Source organism: Pangasianodon hypophthalmus, chromosome 2 (genome assembly GCF_027358585.1).
Source record: "Pangasianodon hypophthalmus isolate fPanHyp1 chromosome 2, fPanHyp1.pri, whole genome shotgun sequence".
Taxonomy (NCBI): Eukaryota; Metazoa; Chordata; class Actinopteri; order Siluriformes; family Pangasiidae; genus Pangasianodon; species Pangasianodon hypophthalmus.
The window spans coordinates 510,001-530,472 of NC_069711.1; the positions used below are offsets into that span (position 1 = coordinate 510,001).

Here is a 20,472-nt window from a genome sequence, read left to right on the forward strand (position 1 = left end):
AGTCCAGAGCTCTGTCCGACTGAGACGCTCGCCGACTGCACTGCACTGCGAGCATGAAGCAGCGGTTCACCTGAGGAAACACACACACACACACACACACACACACACACACACACACACACACACACACACACACACACAGCTGATTTCTCAGCTCTAACAAGTGAAGGTAAGTTTATGGTGAGTGGCCACAGGGGCAGGACTCACTCGGTCCACAGGGAAAGAAGATGGACAGTCTTTACTCAGCTCCTGGCATACGATCTCCACCAGTCCGTACGCTTCCTCAAACAGCCTCCTGTTAAACAGCTCGTACACCACGTTGTTCACGACACACACTACACACACACACACACACACACACACACACACACACACACACACACACACACACACGTGGAGACAGAGACAAAATTAATGACATTTATACTACGCTTGTATACGTAACGCTTGAGCTGCAGGATATTAAAGAAAAATGCGATAACTTGTTAAACAGTGCGATATGCGGTGCGATAAAGCTCTAACTCTGTAACAACAATTTAAATTATATTTATATATTTATAGATTTAAAAACTGAAAACTCATCACCAACATACGTTTCATGTTCTTCTGAGGAAAAGAAAGCGTTCTCTGCGTCGCCCTGAAACTTTTCATAACTTTCTGAAGTATAAAAATCCTTCAGTTATCGCAAGCCCTTGAGATATCGCGATATTTCGGTAACTTCGTTTTATATATCGTGCAGCTCTGTGTGATGCTCTTGCTCTTGTATTATTCATTCTGTCATGATGAAGTTTATCTGCTGCGTGTAACAACACATTTCATTTTCATACATTTTAAAACGCAGCTTAAAAAGCTTTATAGTGGGAAATATATATAAACTAACACAATATAGTGAAAAAAAAAATAGTAAAATAAGGAAGTAATTAAAAAATGTAACAGTGACAGAAAGTAGAAAATAATTACAATTACAATATGAATATAAAATAAAGATATTGTGCAAAACCACTAGATTATATTTCATGATATTTATTAGGATATTTTTTATTTAAAATCCATTAAAATGTTTGTTTGCTGTTTTTTTTTTTGTTTTTTCTTTTTTAAAACTCAAGCACTTCAGAGTTAAACTCTTTCTCACATACACACAAAAAAATCACTTACACTGTAAATATAATAAAATCAATCCTAACAAAAGGAAGGAAAAAAAAAAACCTAAGGTCTCTTTATACGTGAGTCTTTCCCGTTCCGAAAATAAACTTCTTTCCCAAATCCAATTCCAATCTGTGCCGGTTGTTACAGGATCCGATCTCCGATCCACTGCTTTTAGCCGGCATTATCCCGACACACACACTGGCCGGTTAAAGAAAAGCAAATAATGACCGCTAATTACGAGCTAAATTGAAAAATGTGTGATTAGTTGTTTATTTTTTTTCCTCTGATGAATGTTTAAAGGGTTTGTTCCAGATCTCTGCTGCATAAAAACACAAAGCTGCGGTTTACCTGCTTTCAATAAGAAGCCGTCGTTGGACAGTTTGCGAAGTTCAGTCATCATGCGTCCTGCCGATGCCTGGCAGTACAACAGGATTCTGTCCAGAAACTCAACGACTGAGTCCTAAACACACACACACACACACACACACACACACACACACACACACAATACAAATACAAAATAAATACACAAAAACTCAGTCAATCATGAAACACTGAACAAAATACAGGACGATTCGGCGCTGTGTCTGCCAGATAGTCACGGATTTAGTACCAAAAGTTCCTGTTGGATGTCACTAATGGTTCTAAGGGTACTAAAGGTACTAAAGGTACCACTGAAAGCTAACACTGAATAGAAAAAAAGTCATAATATACATAAGTTTTTTTTTTTAAATGGAATATGGAATATTCTGGTGTATTGGTGAAGCGTTGTCTAGCGTTGTGAAGACCAGGACAGTGCAGGAGAGTAAAATGTGTTTAACAGTCAGTCTTATCTTACAGCAATCACACGGCGGTGCTTCTTCACCATTCAGCAGGGACGCATGTGTCATCAGACACGTGCATATCAGACATCAGACACGGTCTGATCAAGGCTGATGAAGGAAGTATCTGACATTTATAACAACAGGGTTAAGAGAGACCTGATTAAATCAAATCAGAGGAGCAGAGTCGCTTCTAACGTCGTCATGGAGACCGCTCCAGTCGACTAAAGCCTCCTTCAGTTCCTGTCTTGGTGGCGTTAAATGTGCAGTAAGTGTGTGTGTGTTACCTGCGAGGTGTGTTACCTGCGAGGTGTGTTACCTGCGAGGTGTGTTACCTGCGAGGTGTGTTACCTGCGAGGTGTGTTACCTGCGAGGTGTGTAAGCTGTCGTAGGTGCTGATGAAGCCCTGGTACAGACTGAAGCACAGAGAATACTGCAGCTGCTGTGAGAACGAGCTCTGAAACACGGAGACAAGAGATATGAACACAGTCTTCCAAACACTCTAAAAACGAAAGAAAGAAAGAAAGAAAGAAAGAAAGAAAAAAAGAAAGAAAAAAAGAAAGAAAAAAAGAAAGAAAAAGCACACTCACCTTTTGCTGTTTGATTAGAAACTCCTGATATTCCTCCCAGAAGGAAAAACTGGCCAGCAGCGTAGCTCCACCCATCCCTTTCGTCTGCCCCGCCTCTGTCGCCCAGACAACCAGCTGACACGCCTCCAACAGGGTGTGGCTTTCTGCGTCGCCGAGAGCAACAGGAAGGCCTCGGAGGATGCGAGCGCAGTCTGTGAACGCCGTGCTGCATTCCTTGCCGGCGCCGAGGTCTCGATGCAGTCGCACGGCCCGACTCGCCATTCCCAACGCCGGGCGCAACCCCTCCCCGGGCTTCCGCACGCACTCCAGCGCTCCGTCCACCAGCCGCGCCGCTTCATCCCACAGCCCGTTCTTACACAGCGGCTTACACACCTTCACCACCGCCTCACACCTCACGGCCAGCATGGGCGGAGTCAGCGCGTGATCCTGCTCCGCGGGCGCGCTCAGGAAACGTGTCCGGAACTCCGAGAGCAAGAACGCAGCGTCGTCCTGAGACAAGCTCCCGCGTGCACGCTCGTACTCGCTCAGCGCCTCCTCCACGAACAGAGGGACTTTCGACGCCACGGAGGACGTCCCCTCGAGCAGACGGAAACGCAGAGCCTGCAGCTGCCCGCCGAGTCTCTCTCTGGGCGACAGGGTCGAGGCCTGAGCGCCGCTCGATCCGTTCCACAGGACGGCGAAACAGTTCCGCACCAGAACGCTGAAGTCTTCAGCCTGTCGTCAGAAAACATCAGGTACACGTCATTACAGAACCACGAAGTCAGAACCGCGCGGAGACAGAACCGCGCGGAGACAGAACCGCGCGGAGACAGAACCGCGCGGAGACAGAACCGCGCGGAGACAGAGCTGCTTTTTCAGACGGAGACGTGCGGCTCTGATGGCGTAGGGATACGACGAAACCTTTAAGGAAAGTGTCAAGTAACCGGAACTACTTTTTACTGCTCTGTATTTCTCTCCAGCGTGTGGAAAATTTAAAGATAAAAGAACAGCGTCAGGAAAATTTTCTCTCGTCTGAACACTCAACACTGGCGCTGCAAATATCAAGGCTTTCAAAACAAACTTAAAATTATTTGCATATAATAAAAGATTTTTTTTTTCCCCCCAAAGATCCCATGTTCTACTTTTAGTCACTTAGCATAAACCTGTATACGTAGATTCCGAATTTTTCCTTATATTTTTTCACTTAACACACATTTTTTTTTTAATTTTCACTGTTTTAAATCTAATTAATTCATTTTTAAATTTGAAATATAAAAACAGAGCTAAATATCAGAACCAGAGTATTCCTGTGAAACGCTTTTACTAAATTATGACGCTGAATTCTTACAATTTTCTCCGATTAACAGTTTCTACAGAATTTCGCAGAGTTTTTTTAATGATTGTTGCGGACAATCGGATTGTTGCGTTGGCCTGAATCTGTGAAAATTTTGAAAAACTGCAAATTCCTCCGAATATTGCGGCGTTTGTTTGGCTTGATTATGTGTAAATTTCTGCGATTGCAAAACTGCGATATCCTGGAGGGACTGGATTAAAGACACGCCCCCTTTGGGAGGATTTACGCTGCGTTCACGCCATGTCGGAATTACCGTAATTACTAGATGACAACCCGGACGTTCTATTCGGAGCCGTTCACGTCCTCGGATTCGGAATTATGCGTTTCCGTACGTGTTAATAACAGTCAATTATACGAATTATTACACAGAAATATTACGAGATAACTACGTAACTACGTTTTACTGCTGAAGGCGCAAGTTGGAGATTCCGAAAGTTGGAATCTTGTAATTCCGGTAATTACGGCGTGGCGTGAACGCTGCTATAATACACACGTGGCTCACACAGACACAGACACGCCCCCTTTTCGTGAGCGACGCCAGTGAGAGCGCCGTAATCGTATCGTATTGGAATTTGGACGCGTGTCCGCGGTCATACCTCTGAGGACGCGCCCTGCAGTCTGAGGTACATGACCTCCGCGAGTCGACCCGCAGCGGCGTGAGCTCGATGAGACACCAGCTTCTGGAGGATGTGGAAGATGATCTTCTCCAGATAAAGCGAGGAAGCCTGTACTCCAGGTTCTGTGACGGATCCGTATCCCAGCGCGGCCAGTTCCACGAGGTCCACCAGACGCTCCTGAAGCTCCGGCTCTGCAGCTCCTCCGCCGAGACGCTGGTTACAGGCTCGAATGATCCGATCACACGCCGTCCGGCCGAACGGTCCGAGTCCGTCCTTCACGTGTTTCTGTAGGAACATCAGGTTTCAGAAACACAAACTCTCAAACGCATAACAGGACCATAACCTGCTGCAGTGCATTGTGGGAGTTCAGGAGAGTGCTGTGTGCATTCGACATTAGAGCAGGTTTAATTAAAAATCACTCGTCACGCGTTTTATTCTTATTTAAACACCTTATTAAGCTCTTTTTGTTTTTTCTTCTTACCTTCAGCTCATCGTGAAGAATAACGGTGTCTTTTACACACGAAATCCGCTGGACATAATCATCCGTTTTTAGACATTTCATTCTTCTTCTGCAAAAATAAACAAACAAACAAACAAACATACATATTGTGAGTATTCACACAGTTGGATTATGTTTATGAATAAATCTGTCTTGTGACCTTAAAGGTCCGTGGAATTGTTTATGCACTTCATAAACAACAACAACAACAACAAGAAGATTTATCTCACGGTCGTTAGCTGAGTGGATTTCAGAACACATCTGACCGAAAACAAACTTTATACAAATAAATAAAAAGATCAGAAATCATCTTGTGTTTGGTATTTTAATGGAACACCAACATACATAAATGATTTTTTTTTTTGTCAGAAATTTATTCCTTCTGGGAATAAAAAAAAAAAAGCATGAAAACCCTACAATGGTTTAGTATTTAATTTAAAATAAATAAATAAAATAAAATCTCAAAAAATCTTAATCTATGAATTATGAATTTAATCTTCATGACTGTTTAAAAATTTATTTTAATTATTATTTTTTATTATTACTCCACCCCCAGGTTTTACAGTAGCCAATAGAATGTCTATAAAATGACTGACAGTAAGCGCAAACAAACAAACAAACAAAACAAAACAAACAAAAACTAACAAGCGTTCCGGGCCAGAATTCCATTTTCCGAAGTCTCAGTGATTTAAAGGTGCGTTAGATAGGATTTGTAGAGTTGAATAAGATTTGATTTTTTTTTTCTAAACTCGTTGACTCCACCCACATCTTCACACAAAGCCCCGCCCACAAAACTTACTTACTATGGGTTAACTGGTGTTAGCATACTAGCTCGACTTAGCATTAGCGAGGACTGTCATGACATCACTTTCACTTCAGATGTTACAGCTCTATAAACAGCTGGTAATGATTTATGAGCATGTGAAGAGGTGCTAGGGGGCGTGGCCTAAAAATGACTGACAGGAAGCGCATCCAAACACAAACAAACATTCCGGACCGGAAGGCAGGTTTCCAAACTAGATTATTTTCAGCTACATAATAGCTTTTTTTCTGAGACACTGGCTTAAACTGTTATTTATTACAATTTCTACATAATTCTCTACATTATTTGTACTAGAACGAAATGAAAAATATTAACTATTGCACCTTTAATGCATTTTTTAAACCATGTTCTAGATATCTTCCAGATTATTTGTACAATTAAGACATAAAACAAATCGACTGTTGCACCTTTATGAATTAAAGTCATATTTTCACTACATAAAGGTTTTTAATATCTTTAAGGAGTTAAATTAAACCGTTATTTGTTGTTGATCTCGCGATACTCCTGTGTAAACCCTGATGTTTGGCTAGTCAGCTAGCAAACAGCAGCTAGTTTAGCTCGCGCGTAGCTAGCCGGCTAAGTAAAGCTGGATAACTAAACGGACTCAACTTTAACTCGTGTTTAACAAACTTCTCTAACGGATCAACTCACCGAAAAGCCAACTTCCGTTTATGTGAAAATGCCTGCGGTAAAGCTAGCGTTAGCGTTCAGCACTGCTGCCGCTGTGGTCTTTTAAACTGATCGCGGCGTCGCGCACTTATTCAAAATAGCGCGCGGCCTGACGGGAAATACGAAACAAGGCATTCTGGGTATTGTAATGTGACCCATTTTACACGATCGTGACCTAAGAAACATGGCGCTCATGTAGTTTTACCCCCCCCCCCCCTTCCTTTTTAAAATACACACACTTTAAAAATAAAATTTAATGAATAATAATTCAATAATGGCTTTTGAAGGAACTGTAATCTTTTTTCATGGAAATTAATATATATTAGTCTGAGGTAATTTACATTAGCATTCGCTAGCTATTATGAGGTAATTTACATTAGCATTCGCTAGCTAGTCTGAGGTAATTACATTAGCATTTGCTAGCTAGTCTGAGGTAATTTACATTAGCATTCGCTAGCTAGTCTGAGGTAATTACATTAGCATTTGCTAGCTAGTATGAGGTAATTTACATTAGCATTCGCTAGCTAGTCTGAGGTAATTACATTAGCATTTGCTAGCTAGTCTGAGGTAATTTACATTAGCATTCGCTAGCTAGTCTGAGGTAATTACATTAGCATTTGCTAGCTAGTATGAGGTAATTTACATTAGCATTCGCTAGCTAGTCTGAGGTAATTACATTAGCATTTGCTAGCTAGTCTGAGGTAATTTACATTAGCATTCGCCAGCTAGTATGAGGTAATTTACATTAGCATTCGCTAGCTAGTCTGAGGTAATTTACATTAGCATTCGCCAGCTAGTCTGAGGTAATTTGCATTAACATTCTCTGGCTAGTATGAGGTAATATACATTAGCATTGGCTAGTATATACATAGCCATACATGGATAGTATATATAAATGTCTAGCTAGCTAGCTAGCTAAAGTGAACATAATTTCTGACAGGATTCTGAAGGATGAGGAGTGTACAAAAATGATCTCTTTCCCAGTAGTACTTTGATTTTTTTTAGTATTATTATTAATAACAGGAGCAGCAAAGACAGAACAGAATATTCAGAAGGAGATTTCAGTTTATTTAAAAGGGTGTAAAACAGTCTGCCTTTAAAAAAAAAAAAGCATGTCACATTGACGGATTCACTTTTTATCATCAGATGGCCACAAGCTGCCACATTGCTTTCATAGATAGAGCATCGTATAAATTTGTACTTTGTGCATGAATTATAGAGGAACTTTCAGTATTGTGTGCAAATAGTTGTGTAATAATACTGATTTACACTGTTTGAAGGTGTTTATAAGAAATAAGAAAATTGTGGTTTTATTTGCTGTAAGGCAAAATCTTAGACATCCCATTTATGTTTCCTTTTTATACAATTATAATGAAAATTGGAGGAAAAGTGAAGGAATATTCTTTTCACTATCTTTTCACCAGGTTGGTTAAATTGCTTAGTTTATGGCTATCTAAAAATATAAAAATTATTTATCAACTCTCTGACCAATTCTAAAATTCTAAAAATTTGAGAATAGATATGAACTTAATGGTGTCTTACATTCTCAAAATGTCCAACTTTGGCATGGATTTATAAAACAATAATAAAAATATTTGCCCCCACTATGAAATTAGTTTCATATTGATGAAATCTCCACTGCCGCCTCTAAGACATACCAAAGAATAAGTCCAAGATAGTACATAAGAGATCTTATTTGACTCAAAATACTATTTCAGCAGCAACATGTCTTTCTCGTCAGCAGTGTCAGCGTGCTTGTGTTTCTTAAAGTTTCTGTTTGTCCTAAAACTCTTTCCACACTCCGAGCAGTAATACGGTTTCTCTTCAGTATGAATACGTTGGTGTTTTTGGAGATTAACCTTTTGTGTAAAACGCCTCCCACAGTCTGAGCACTGATACGGTTTCTCTCCTGTGTGAATGCGTTGGTGCATTTGGAGATTAAACATTTGGGAAAAACTCTTCCCACACTCCAGGCAGTGATACGGTTTATTTCCAGTGTGAATACGCTCATGTAGCTGGAGATTACAGCTATTTGTAAAACTCTTCCCACACTTCGAGCAATAATACGGTTTCTCTCCAGTATGAATACGTTGGTGTACCTGAAGACTACTCTTTTGTCTAAAACTCTTCCCACAGTCTGAGCAGTGATATGGTTTCTCTCCTGTGTGAATGCTTTGGTGCATTTGGAGATGACTCCTTTGTGAAAAACTCTTGTCACACTTCAGGCAGTGATACGGTTTCTCTCCAGTGTGAATGCGCTTGTGTACTTGTAGATAACTCCCTTGTTTAAAACTCATACCGCATTCTGTGCAGTAATACGGCCTCTCTCCAGTGTGAACGCGTTGGTGTATTTGGTACGTATTCTTCTGGCTAAAACTCTTTCCACAGTCTGAACACTGATATGGTTTCTCTCCAGTGTGAATGCACTTGTGTCGCTGGAATCTACTCTGTACAGTAAAATTCTTACCACATTGTGAACAGTGATACTGCGTCTTTCCAGTGTGAATACGCTGGTGTTGTTTGAGATTACTCTTTTCTTTGAAACTCCTCCCACATTCTGAGCAGTGATACGGCTTCTCTTCTATGTGAACAGTCTGGTGTCTTTTGAGACTACTCTTTTCTTTGAAACGCTTCCGACACCGTGAGCAGTGGTGAACTTCTCTCTCCTCACTAACATCACTAAACAACAAGCTCCAAGAAACAGATGACATTCGCCGTCTACTGGACCTTCTGGTGGGTAATAGATTCTTGCGGTTAATCTTGTCTGTCTTCATCCTACTTGGATCTCTTGAGGTTCTTGAAGATGTAAATTTAGAACAGGCAGCCAAGATGACAGCAGGCGAAGATTTGCAACAGGACACCACTCGTCAGAAATCTAGATCAGAAAAAAGTGGTAATGGTCAATAGTTTAACATTTTTCACAAATAATTATTTTTTTCTTAATTTTATAACTTGAACTTTAGAGCTACAAAACAGCTTTCATTTTCTGGAACGTGTAATGTGTTCTGTTCATAGTGGTGTGTAAAAATGCTGTTCTAAGAAAAAACTTGAAGTTACGTGGATCACATTCTGCTTTACCGATACGTTAAAAGCATCTGCCTGAAAAGCTCAAGATTACTGCCCTTGGCCTTTGTGAATTCTAAAATTATGGGCCAATTACAACCCCACAAACCCCCTAATCTTAAGGATGGGGGATCCTAGAAAAAGTTAGAACTCGTACAGAATAGGAATCACAAATATTAAATGTTCCAATCAGGGTTAGGCTATATTCAAAATACTGAGACAGCGCTGGTTAAAGAAGCAAATGACATACTACTGGCCTCAGACCAACATTATATCTGGAGGTTTTATATTTATTTGATAGTACATTTACATATAGTAAGCCTATACATATCTAACTATTTAAAGGTATTTAGCTAACTATGTAGCTAAAGGGGTAAAATTTACAATAAATTAAATAAAAGAAGTGCCTCATGTGTCTTTCTTGGTTTTTTTTGTTTGTAATGCCATTTTCTCTGTGGTCTACCTGCCATGCTTCCGTGACGTCATTTCAACATGGCGGCGCTCCTACTGAAAAGAACAATAAAGAGCAGCGTGGTACAGTCCTAAAAGTTAAGTTAATCAGAAGGCCAGAGAAGAGAATATAACGTTTGAGGACGCACTGGCTCAGTTCAAGTCACTAGTCAAGCAGTTTTATTTGTTTCCAGAATTTGGGTTGAAGTTTGTAAAATAAAAATCAATCCACATTTGTAAGGTTTGTAAAGAAGTTTTCTCATCCACAAGTAGCAAAAGCACAACAATTCTACTGCATTTGTGCTGTTACCATAACAACAGGACAAAAAACAAGCCAAAAAATTTACCAAACAAGTTTATTTTTAGATTTTTATGAGTTTTCTAAAAATTAAACACCACAGTGTTATTTTGTTTCAGTTTAGTGTTGATATTCTCCTTAAGAGAAACATGCAAAAAGTCAAGAAGGTAAACAAAGCTCCAGATAGAAACTAAAGCTACAGTAAACTGTACAAGTTTCATTATTTCATTGTTAACTTACCTTGAGCTTTACAGCAGAACTGCAGTTAAAAACCTCAAATACACCCACAAAGGAGCAGATGGAAGTGTGGAGGTAAAACCCTGGGAGAAATATCTGAATGGAAAGATGATTAGTAGAGTCGGAGAGCTCAGCTCATCAATCAGCAACACTGCAGCACGTCTTCTTCTAGTTCTGGGAATGTGGGACATCTAGACGCTCACAGCGCCACCTACTGGAGCTCTGTGCACTCACTCATCACCCAGGAACAAAGAGAAACTACAACTAAACTCAACATTTAAACTAAACATCACACACACAGGAGTGAAAGTGTGTAAAGTGTAGAATAAAGCAGTGAAGCAGACTGTCTCTTCCCCGGGCAGTAGAGCTCCTCATCACTATAACAACATAAAGCTGATTTACTGCTGTAATAAAGCCCCAGAGAGCAAACAGCCATCAGCACACTGGATCATATTGATCTGCTGAATGGATGCCACTGCTGATCCACACACACATCAGATTAACACTGACTACTGAATAAATAAACAATTCATTAATTCATTTCTAAATTAAATGTGCTTAGTTTTAATCTCATCCACTGCTCTCATAAAGCTGATGGAGAAAGTCACGCGCTGCTCTCATGCTGATGCTTGACAGTTAGGATCTGTGTGAGGTGAGATGTTTTAACGGTTAACAGACAGAAACTCTTCTAACTTGGTAATAATCATCTCTCTTAACTAACTAACTAACTAACTAACTAACTAAACTATAACCCAGCTCTGTTTACTCTATATTACTAGTAAGGATTTATTGTGAAATATCAGCTAATGATCTATTTAAATGTCTCCAGTTTTCTTGTTAACTTATCTAAGTTATCTAACTTATCTAGTTAGTGTAAGCGAGCACAGGTTCTGACAGGATTCTGAAGAATGAGGAGTGCACAAATTTATAAAGTGATATCTTTCCCAATAATACACTAAATGTCTTCTTTTCCTCATTGTTAATAACAGGCGCTATGAGGAAGTAGCAGGGACAGAAGAGAATCTTCAGAAAAAAGTGTCACTATATTTAAACAGTGGAAATGAGAGGAATCTGTCCTTAAATAAAGACATCTGTCACACTGTTCACTTTACAAGATGGTCACATGCTGTCAAATTTCTGCCACGTTTGTATTAGTAAGTAGAGCTTTGTATAGGATTGTATTGTGTGCATGAAGTATGGAGGAATTTTCAGTATTGTGTGCGATTAGTTGTGAGAAAGCAATGCTGATTTATGGCATATATAAGAAATATGGAATAACTGTGGTGTTATTTGCAGTAAAGCAAAATCTCAGATATCCCTTTAATTTTTCCTTTTTATTAATACTGTTAGGAAAATTTTATTTTCATGTCATGGGGATGGAACCTTTTCTCACCTAGCTAAGATTTTTTCTTTTCAGTCCATGGTATACCAAAAGTATAAACAATTACACACCAACTATTTGACCATACTGTACTGGAATCCCAACAATATGAGAATAGATATGATCTTGATGATGTCTTAGATTCTCAATATATCCAAATTGGGCATGCATTTATAATACAATACTAAAACCATTGGCCTCTTTAATCAGTTTGTAATAGTACATTGTTCCTTTCCACCTTGTCTAAATTAATTTCAGAATGATGAAAACCCCACTGCCCCATCTCGTCCAAAGCAAGGGATATTCAAAATGTTCTACATTTGAGAAAGTGGATAATAGATCTCATTTGACACAAAATAGTTTTTCTGATGCAACAGTTCATTATCAGCTGCGTTAACATGCTTGTGTTGCTGAAAGTTTCTGTGTGTACTAAAACTCTTTCCACACTCCGAGCAGTAATACGGCTTCTCTCCAGTATGAACACGTTGGTGTATTTGGAGATTAACCTTTTGGGTAAAACTCTTCCCGCAGTCTGAGCAGTGATACGGCTTCTCTCCTGTGTGAATGTGTTGGTGTTTTTGGAGATTACTCCTTTGTGAAAAACTCTTCCCACACTCCAGGCAGTGATACGGTTTATCTCCCGTGTGAATGCGCTCGTGTAGCTGGAGATTACTCCTTTGTGTAAAACTCATACCACAGTCTGTGCAGCGATACGGCTTCTCTCCTGTGTGAATGCGTCGGTGTTGTTGGAGAGTATTCCTATGTGAAAAGCTCTTTCCACACTCTGAGCACTGATACGGCTTCTCTCCGGAGTGAATGCGTCGGTGTTGTTGGAGATCATTCTGCCTAGTAAAACTCTTCCTACACTCTGTACAGTCAAAGGGCTTCTCTCCCGTGTGAATGCGTTGGTGTATTTTAAACTTATTCTTTTGACTGAAACGTTTCCCACACTCTGAGCAGTGATACGGTTTATCTCCAGTGTGAATGCGCTGGTGTTTTTGGAGATTACATTTTTGTGTAAAACTCTTCCCACACTCTGAACACTGATATGGTTTCTCTCCTGAGTGAATGCGCTCGTGTCTCTGGAGATTACTCTGTACAGTAAAATTCTTCCCACATTGTGAGCAGGGATACAGCTTCTCCCCTGAGTGAATACACAGGTGTCTTTTGAGATTACTCTTTTCTCTGAAACTCTTCCCACACCGTGAGCAGTGGTGAACTTCTCTCTCCGCACTAACACCACTAACTGACGAGCTCCAAGAACCTGATGACACTTGGGGTCTACTGGGCCTTCTAGTGGGTATCAGATAATCATGGATAATCTTGTCTGACTTCATCCTACTTGGATCTCTTGATATTCTTGAGGTAAATTTAGAACGGGTAGCAAAGATGACTTCAGGAGAAGACTTGCAATAGGACACCACTCATCAGAAATCTAGATCAGAAAAAAGTAAAAATGCTCAGTGATTCAGTATTTTTAACAAATAAAACACATCTATTTGCTTAATTTTATGAACTGAACTTCAGAGCTACACAACAGCTCTTATTTTCTGGAACCTGAGTAATGTTTTCTGGAGGGAACTGTCAGAAGTGGGAGCTCACAGTGGTGCTGATGAATGAATGAATGCTGTTCCAGGAAAAGTCCAACTTGAAGAAGTTATGTGGATTACATTCCGCTTTGCTGGTAAGTCAGAAGCATCTGCCAAATTAATAAATCACAGTTGCTGCACTTCAGGTTAAATAAAAAAAGGCCTGAATAGGCCAAGACCCATAATCTTGACCTCTGTGATTTTGTAAAATTTTAGGCCAATTAAAACCCCGCCCACTCACTTATGTTAAGAATGGGGATCCTATAAAAGGTTAGAACTGAGCAGCTAAGCTCATACAGGAATCACAAACATCAAATGTTCAATCAGGGTTTATTCACAATACTTTATTCACAATACTGAGACAGCGCTGGTTAGAGAAGCAAACGACGTACTACTGGCCTCATATTAACATTACGTTTCTCTGTTTGGAAGACATTTGAGATTATAAGTCACAATGCTCTTCTAGACAGACTAGAATATTTTGTTGGTGTTAAGAGAACAACCTGAATCAGTGCTTATCAGACTGACCATTATTAGTTTGTAAATGTTCATAGTGACTTCCCATCATTCATCATTCTCATCATCATTCAGTGACTTCCCAGCTTAATGAAGTTGAGAAAAGTGTATAGGACATTAGACATTGGATTCTAAACTTCCTCCTACTCAAATCAGACAAAACACAAGGTCTTTTACCAAAGCCACGTGCAGATAGAAGCTCACTTTCAAAGTATGTAGTGACTCACTGTTCTTATTTATTATTATTTGCCTTTTTACCATTAAATCTTTTTTACTTTAATCTTGTTTCACTATTTTTTTTTTTTTTACTTTGGCCTGTAAAGCACTTTGAGCTGCTTATTAAATGTATGAAAGGCAAACCATTGGCAAACCATGTCTTCATGGACCTCACTGTCATGCTGGAACAGGTTCAGACCTCTTAGTTCCAGTGAAGGGAAACTGTAATGCTACAGAATACAGAGTTTGGAGAAGAACCACATATGGTTGTGATGGTGAAGTGTTCACAATCTTTTTTTTCCTTTTCCTTAATTACTCCTTAACAAGGTAAGGAATGCTGCAAAACTGAAGTCAGAACAGTAAACCAGATTGGATATATAGTGCACTACAGAGTGTGTAAACAGCACTATCACTATTTTCTAGCCTGTGTAGTGCACTAGCATAGGAAGTAGAAAGCCATTTAGGATTGTTAGCTTGTTGAGTTGAACTTACCTTGAGCTTTACAGCAGAAACAGTTAACCACCTCAAATACACCCACAATGGATCAGATGGAAGTGTGGAGGTAAAACCCTGTCAGAAATATTTTAATGACAATCAGCAAAATACAGCACGTCTTCTTCTATTTCTGTGGATGTGTGGAGGAACATGAGCTCGACTCTCACAGCACCACCCACTGGAACACCGTGCACTCACTCATCAACCAGGTAACAAAGGAAAACCAAATCTAAATTAAATATCTCACATGTAAAAATCTTCAGAAGATGGTCACATGCTACCACATTGCCTTCACCTCCGTATTAGTGGATACAGCATTGTCCAGTGTATTGTGTGCATCAATATTTAGAGGAAATTCAGTATTATATGTGATTTATAAGCGTTCCTTTAACCCGAGTGTCTCCACAAGAGGAATCCAACATGTCAGAAATCAATTTCAATAGCAATAGTCAATAGTCCGTGACTGTAGTAATTATAAAACAGTGTTATTTTACAGAACCAAGGAGATAAGCTTCAAGAAAAAAAAGAATAGATGATAAAGCCTTTTCAAGTTTTCATAAGGACATCATGACCAAGGCCTGGACCACCATCTTGAGCCATCTGAGCAGGTGCCTACAGGAGGTATTAGTTTTAATAGCTCACTATTTACAGCGCTGAGGCCAGAAATACACATTACCTCATCGATCTCATAACAGAGTGAAATATCCAGCAGTGATGGAAAAGACCATAAGGTGAAAACACAGCATTTTAACTCCCTGTTAGGTTTAAAGGAGTGATTTAGGTCCTTTTCCATAATGAGGTAACTGATAAAAAAAAAAAAAAAAAAAAAACATATTTAGGAAAATTTCATTTCAGGGAAAACCACAGACATCTGTTTTATTTTTTCTTTTAAAAAATTACTACCGTGTTATAACAGTTGTTTTATTTCATTGATCTTTCTGTCGTGGCGCAGGAACGTCGTATTCACCAACGTGTTCCTAACAAATATTCACATGTATGGTAAAAAAAATCAGTTTTTAATTAATAAATTATCCAATTTCTTTTCATTTATGGCTATCCACATTTATAGCAATTATATACTAACGATTTGACCATTCAGTTTTAGAATTCAGACAACTAAAATTCAGAACATAACATTCAGTGTAGGCATGCATTAAGAATATAATACTAAAATCATTAACTGGGTGAATTTGAAATGTTTTGGAATAGCACACTGTTATTTTCCACACTGTATAAAATTAATAGCTTTATAACAACGAACCCTCCGAGTAATCAGAATCAGGGAGTATATAAAATTTACCACCAGGAGATATAAAGTTTGACCCAAAGTAAGTACTGAGAATAGAACTAGTTAACATCGTCATTCTGAGCTGTGTGAACGTGTGTGTGTCGCCGCAAATTTCTGTGTGTCCTGAAACTCTTCTCGCAGTGTGAGCACTGATACGGCTTCTCTCCTGTGTGAATGCGCTGGTGCTGCTGGAAATTACTGTAACTGGTAAAACTCTTTCCGCATGCTGAACAGTAGTAGGGCTTCTCCCCGGTGTGAATGTGTTGGTGTAGCTGGAGATCGGTTCCTTGTGTAAAACTCTTTCCACACTCTAAGCACCGATACGGTTTTTCTCCAGTGTGAATGTGAAGGTGCTTCCGGAGATTACCCCTTTGTGTAAAACTCTTCCCACAGTATGAGCACGGATACGGCTTCTCTCCCGAGTGAATACGCTGATGTTGTTTGAGATTACTCTTTCCAACGAAACTCTTCCCACACTGCGAGCAGTGATAGGGCTTCTCTCCTGTGTGAATTCGTAGGTGTTGTACGAGAGTGCCTCTCTCGCTAAAACTCTTCCCGCACTGTGAGCAGTAATACGGCCTCTCTCCAGTGTGAAGGCGCTGGTGGACGTGGAGAGTTCCCACTCGACTAAAACTCTTCCCACACTCCACGCAGCGATACGGTTTATCTCCAGTGTGAATGCGCAGGTGCTGCTGGAGATGAGTCGTCTGCGTAAAACTCTTCCCGCACTGTGAGCACTGATACGGCTTCTCTCCTGTGTGAGTTCGCTGGTGCTGTTTGAGAGTACTCTTTAGACTGAATCTCTTGCCACAGTGTGAACACGGATACGGCTTCTCTCCTGTGTGAATATGCTGGTGTTGTTTGAGATTGCACTTTTGACTGAAACTCCTTCCACACTGTGAGCACTGGTGAATCTCTTTTTGCACTTGTCTGTGTGTTTGGAGACTACTGCAGCTCTCTGTCGGTTCCAGATTCTCACATTTAATCTCGTTTACTTTCATCTTATTTTGATCTTGAGGTTCTTGCAGACGTAAATTTATAAGAAGAAGACAGATGGGGGGAAAAAAGACAGCAGGAGAAGACCACTTGTATCTAGATCAGAAAGAAGCAAAAATGGTCAATAGTTAAACATTTTTAACAAATAATAAAACCACATGACTTAATTTTATAAACTGAAATTTAGAACTACACTACACCTTTCCTGTCTGAAAACAACTGGTGCGTTCTGGAAGGATATCGCCACCGTCAGTGAAATGACAAGGGGCTGAACAAGCACCTGAGTGGCCTCTGATGGAAATAGCTGGATCTTCCTGAATTTGTAGAGGAGGAACCTGCAGTTTAGCAATGTGAGGCGAGAAGCATACCCTGATGGTGAGATGTGAGAGTTGTCCAGGGATATCAACAAGGCCCTGAGCCCTGGAGCAAATCTGGACCTCAGGACCGACTTATCTGACGTAGTCGCTGCTCAGTGTTTTCGTTGTAAAGTCTTCAGCCACCAGCCGCTCTCTTTCTGTTGGACGTCTAATGTGGAGTGTGGAGGTGTCCACTTTTTGCGCTGTTCTGTTATCGACAAAATGAAAGTGCGTAAAAGATTTGAGGAATTACCTGTCTCCTGTTTCCATCCAATTCCCATTTTACCGATAAAATGGTGTGCATGATGACATCATCTTTAAAAAAAAAAATGGCATAAGTTTTGGTGTATCGCAAAAGAAACCTGCCCTTGAGCCGTTTCTGTATGTAATTTTGTGTATATCGCAAATTGTGTACCTTTTGCGTCCTGCATGCCCTCAAATCTTTGTAAAACAGAGAGAGTATTGAGAGAATTAAATGAGATTGGCCAGCTTACTGTCATTATTCATTCACATACAATTGCAATTGTACGAAATATCAAACTGCCCTTATGTGATGAAGCCCCTGGGTCTGGGAGAGACCACGCAGTAGGGCATTCTGGGAGGTAGTGGTGGAGAGACACTTCAGAGAAAGTCTCTGGCTGCAATATTTTAGAACGTCACGGCCCACGTTTGAGATGCTATGCCAATTAATTGGTCCAGAAGTTACGCAGGTTGCCACTGACCTCCGATTCCGACCCGAAAGCAGATTTCCATCGCCCTGTTCATGCTGGCAACCTGCTCCGAGCACAGAGATGTGGGGGAAATTTCGGGGTTAGTAAAACGACTGTCCATCGACGTGTACATGCTGCTAAATTAAATACAGCTATTGAATTAAAATTAACGCGGTGTTATATCAGGCTGCTGAATGTAGCGGAGGCCAGTGAAACTGCACATCATAACTCCTTGGTGCAGAATTTACGCAGAATTTTGTGCCACAGGTTTACGGTGCGCTGGATGGGACACACATCCCTATTCTTCCTTCAACAAATGGATAAATTCTGTCATGTGACATTTTTATTTGTGTGAATGCCATTTTTCGTGACAAAAGAAAAATTTTCGAAACTATTTTTTCGCAACATTTCAACATATAGACATAGAATTTATGCACTAAAGTTAAATGAGTAAAAGATTATGTCAACACTTGTTAAATTTTATCGATAATTTGCGTTTGCGTCAGCTACATCGGTAAACGTTTCAATGTGCTAAACCTTTTTTTGCCAAAAAAAAAAGCGCCTTGGATGGAAACAGAATTAGTGGGGATTAGGTGCATACTCGAGACCCAAACGCATGACTCGAGACCCAAACGCATGACTCGAGACCCAAACGCATGACTCTGGCTGCGTAAAGCTTGCATGAACATGGAGGAACCCTTGTGAGCTGTTCTGCAATTCAACCATCTGTTTTAAAATCTCTGCTGCTTTCTCCAGGTTATTCCTTTATACCCGTAAATATTCGAACACTATTAGCTTGCTGAAATAATACCTAATGAGGCCTGATTTTCACTGACTCTGCACTCTAGCTAGTGTCAGATAAAATCTCAGGCATCTGTTAACTGTGTGACGCTGTGAAAAGCCAAATCACAGGTTCCTGGGAAATATGATTAAGTAACTGGATGTTACTTTTACTTAAACTCTGACATGAAATAAATTATATATAACCCTGTTCAGTGTCACATTTTTGTTCTGTATTTAATTTGCAGGAGTTACTATTAAAAAAAAAAAAGGTTTCTTTGCCTGTTTTCACAGTCTGACAAAAGCTGCAGGAAAGGAAACATTTCTCTAGAAACTCAAACTGTCAGGTAACTGCACCTTTATAACTCAGTGCAATCCTAAAAATCCTTAAAAAATAAACCCCTTTAATCAAACTAACTTCACTGTAGAGTTTGGAGTTGTGCTTGTTTTGGACTCATGACGTCACAGACCAGATTAAACTACTTCAGTATCTCACTGAGGCTTATCTGATGATTAGCATCAACTAATTAATTATCCAATTAATCAGTAATTATCTGCACACACTGTAAGCTTTGACTAGGGCTGAGTCCCAAATGAGAGCTGATTGGATATCTAGTGCACTACAGAGTGTGTAAACAGCACTATCACTATTTTCTAGCCTGTGTAGTGCACTAGCATAGGAAGTAGAAAGCCATTTAGGATTGTTAGCTTGTTGAGTTGAACTTACCTTGAGCTTGAGCAGATGGAAGTGTGGAGGTAAAACCCTGGGAGAAATATCTGAATGGAAAGATGATTAGTAGAGTCGGAGAGCTCAGCTCATCAATCAGCAACACTGCAGCACGTCTTCTTCTAGTTCTGGGAATGTGGGACATCTAGACGCTCACAGCGCCACCTACTGGAGCTCTGTGCACTCACTCATCACCCAGGAACAAAGGAACCTTTAACTAAAATCCTCTAGAGCACAGCTCTGTAGTTTATAGCACTAGTAAGCCTTGTTGCTACCTTCAGTGTGTCTGACCTCAAACCCGAGATAAACAGCTAAAACGCATTTTGATGTCCAAAGCTAGAACTGAAAGTAAGAAATTTGATAACAGGCCCTGTTGTGAGCTGTAGGAGTTTTAGTCATAACACTTTTATCATGTTGTAGCAATAATTATGAAGAAGCTTAATGATTAAAGGTTCAGCAGTTAATGCAGTAGAAATGAAGAAACCCTGAAGAAGCTATAAAAGGAGCTCCTTTATAAGGAGGACAACGCTTCCTGTAAAACGACACTTTCAAACCCTTCTCCAGTTAAAGCCATGAAAACAAAGCGTGCTAAAAATCCCGTGCAATAGGACTCACACCCTGACTCATACCCTGGTCCTGTTCTCATTGTTTATTTGACTTTACATGACATCTGAAAACTTGACATTCATCTCTGAATAATCATTTTTAGATACTTGCACTTCTGTAGTTTCTTGGTGTTTGAAATAATCCATCATCTTGAACAAACTGAACTCTTTATTATGCTCCTACATGTAAATATGGACATCCTTACTGTATTTACTAGAACTGCACTACCTCATCCTCACAGTGAAAGTTTTGCAATAAGACTACAT

General features: G+C 39.9%; 2 protein-coding genes across 7 annotated transcripts in view; both read right to left on the bottom strand.

Annotated features, from left to right (window-relative positions):
• Positions 1-6,621, bottom strand: part of espl1 (extra spindle pole bodies like 1, separase) — a 20,789-nt gene extending 14,168 nt beyond the window's left edge. Inside the window, exons 1-8 of the mRNA XM_053231975.1 lie at positions 6,481-6,621; positions 4,989-5,076; positions 4,487-4,792; positions 2,558-3,271; positions 2,335-2,424; positions 1,495-1,606; positions 208-335; positions 1-70 (exon numbers count right to left, since the gene is read on the bottom strand). The exon at positions 1-70 is cut by the window's left edge and continues 124 nt beyond it. Of these exons, the coding sequence (XP_053087950.1) occupies positions 1-70; positions 208-335; positions 1,495-1,606; positions 2,335-2,424; positions 2,558-3,271; positions 4,487-4,792; positions 4,989-5,069 (1,501 nt within the window). The 5' untranslated portion in view covers positions 5,070-5,076; positions 6,481-6,621. The remainder of the gene's footprint in view (positions 71-207; positions 336-1,494; positions 1,607-2,334; positions 2,425-2,557; positions 3,272-4,486; positions 4,793-4,988; positions 5,077-6,480) is intronic.
• A 3,929-nt stretch (positions 6,622-10,550) lies between these two features.
• Positions 10,551-20,472, bottom strand: part of LOC113545841 (zinc finger protein 239-like) — a 30,752-nt gene continuing 20,830 nt past the window's right edge. The window contains exons 1-5 of one of the 6 annotated variants that reach the window (XM_053231997.1): positions 19,601-20,150; positions 17,799-18,157; positions 17,637-17,698; positions 17,228-17,552; positions 13,533-17,123 (exon numbers count right to left, since the gene is read on the bottom strand). In XM_053231997.1, coding sequence (XP_053087972.1) covers positions 16,091-17,032 — 942 coding nt within the window. In that variant the 5' untranslated portion in view covers positions 17,033-17,123; positions 17,228-17,552; positions 17,637-17,698; positions 17,799-18,157; positions 19,601-20,150 and the 3' untranslated portion in view covers positions 13,533-16,090. Of the gene's footprint in view, positions 13,084-13,532; positions 17,124-17,227; positions 17,592-17,636; positions 18,158-19,600; positions 20,152-20,472 lie in introns of those variants that run through there. The other 5 variants (XM_053231996.1, XM_053231998.1, XM_034299178.2 and 2 more) reach the window with 5 other exon arrangements.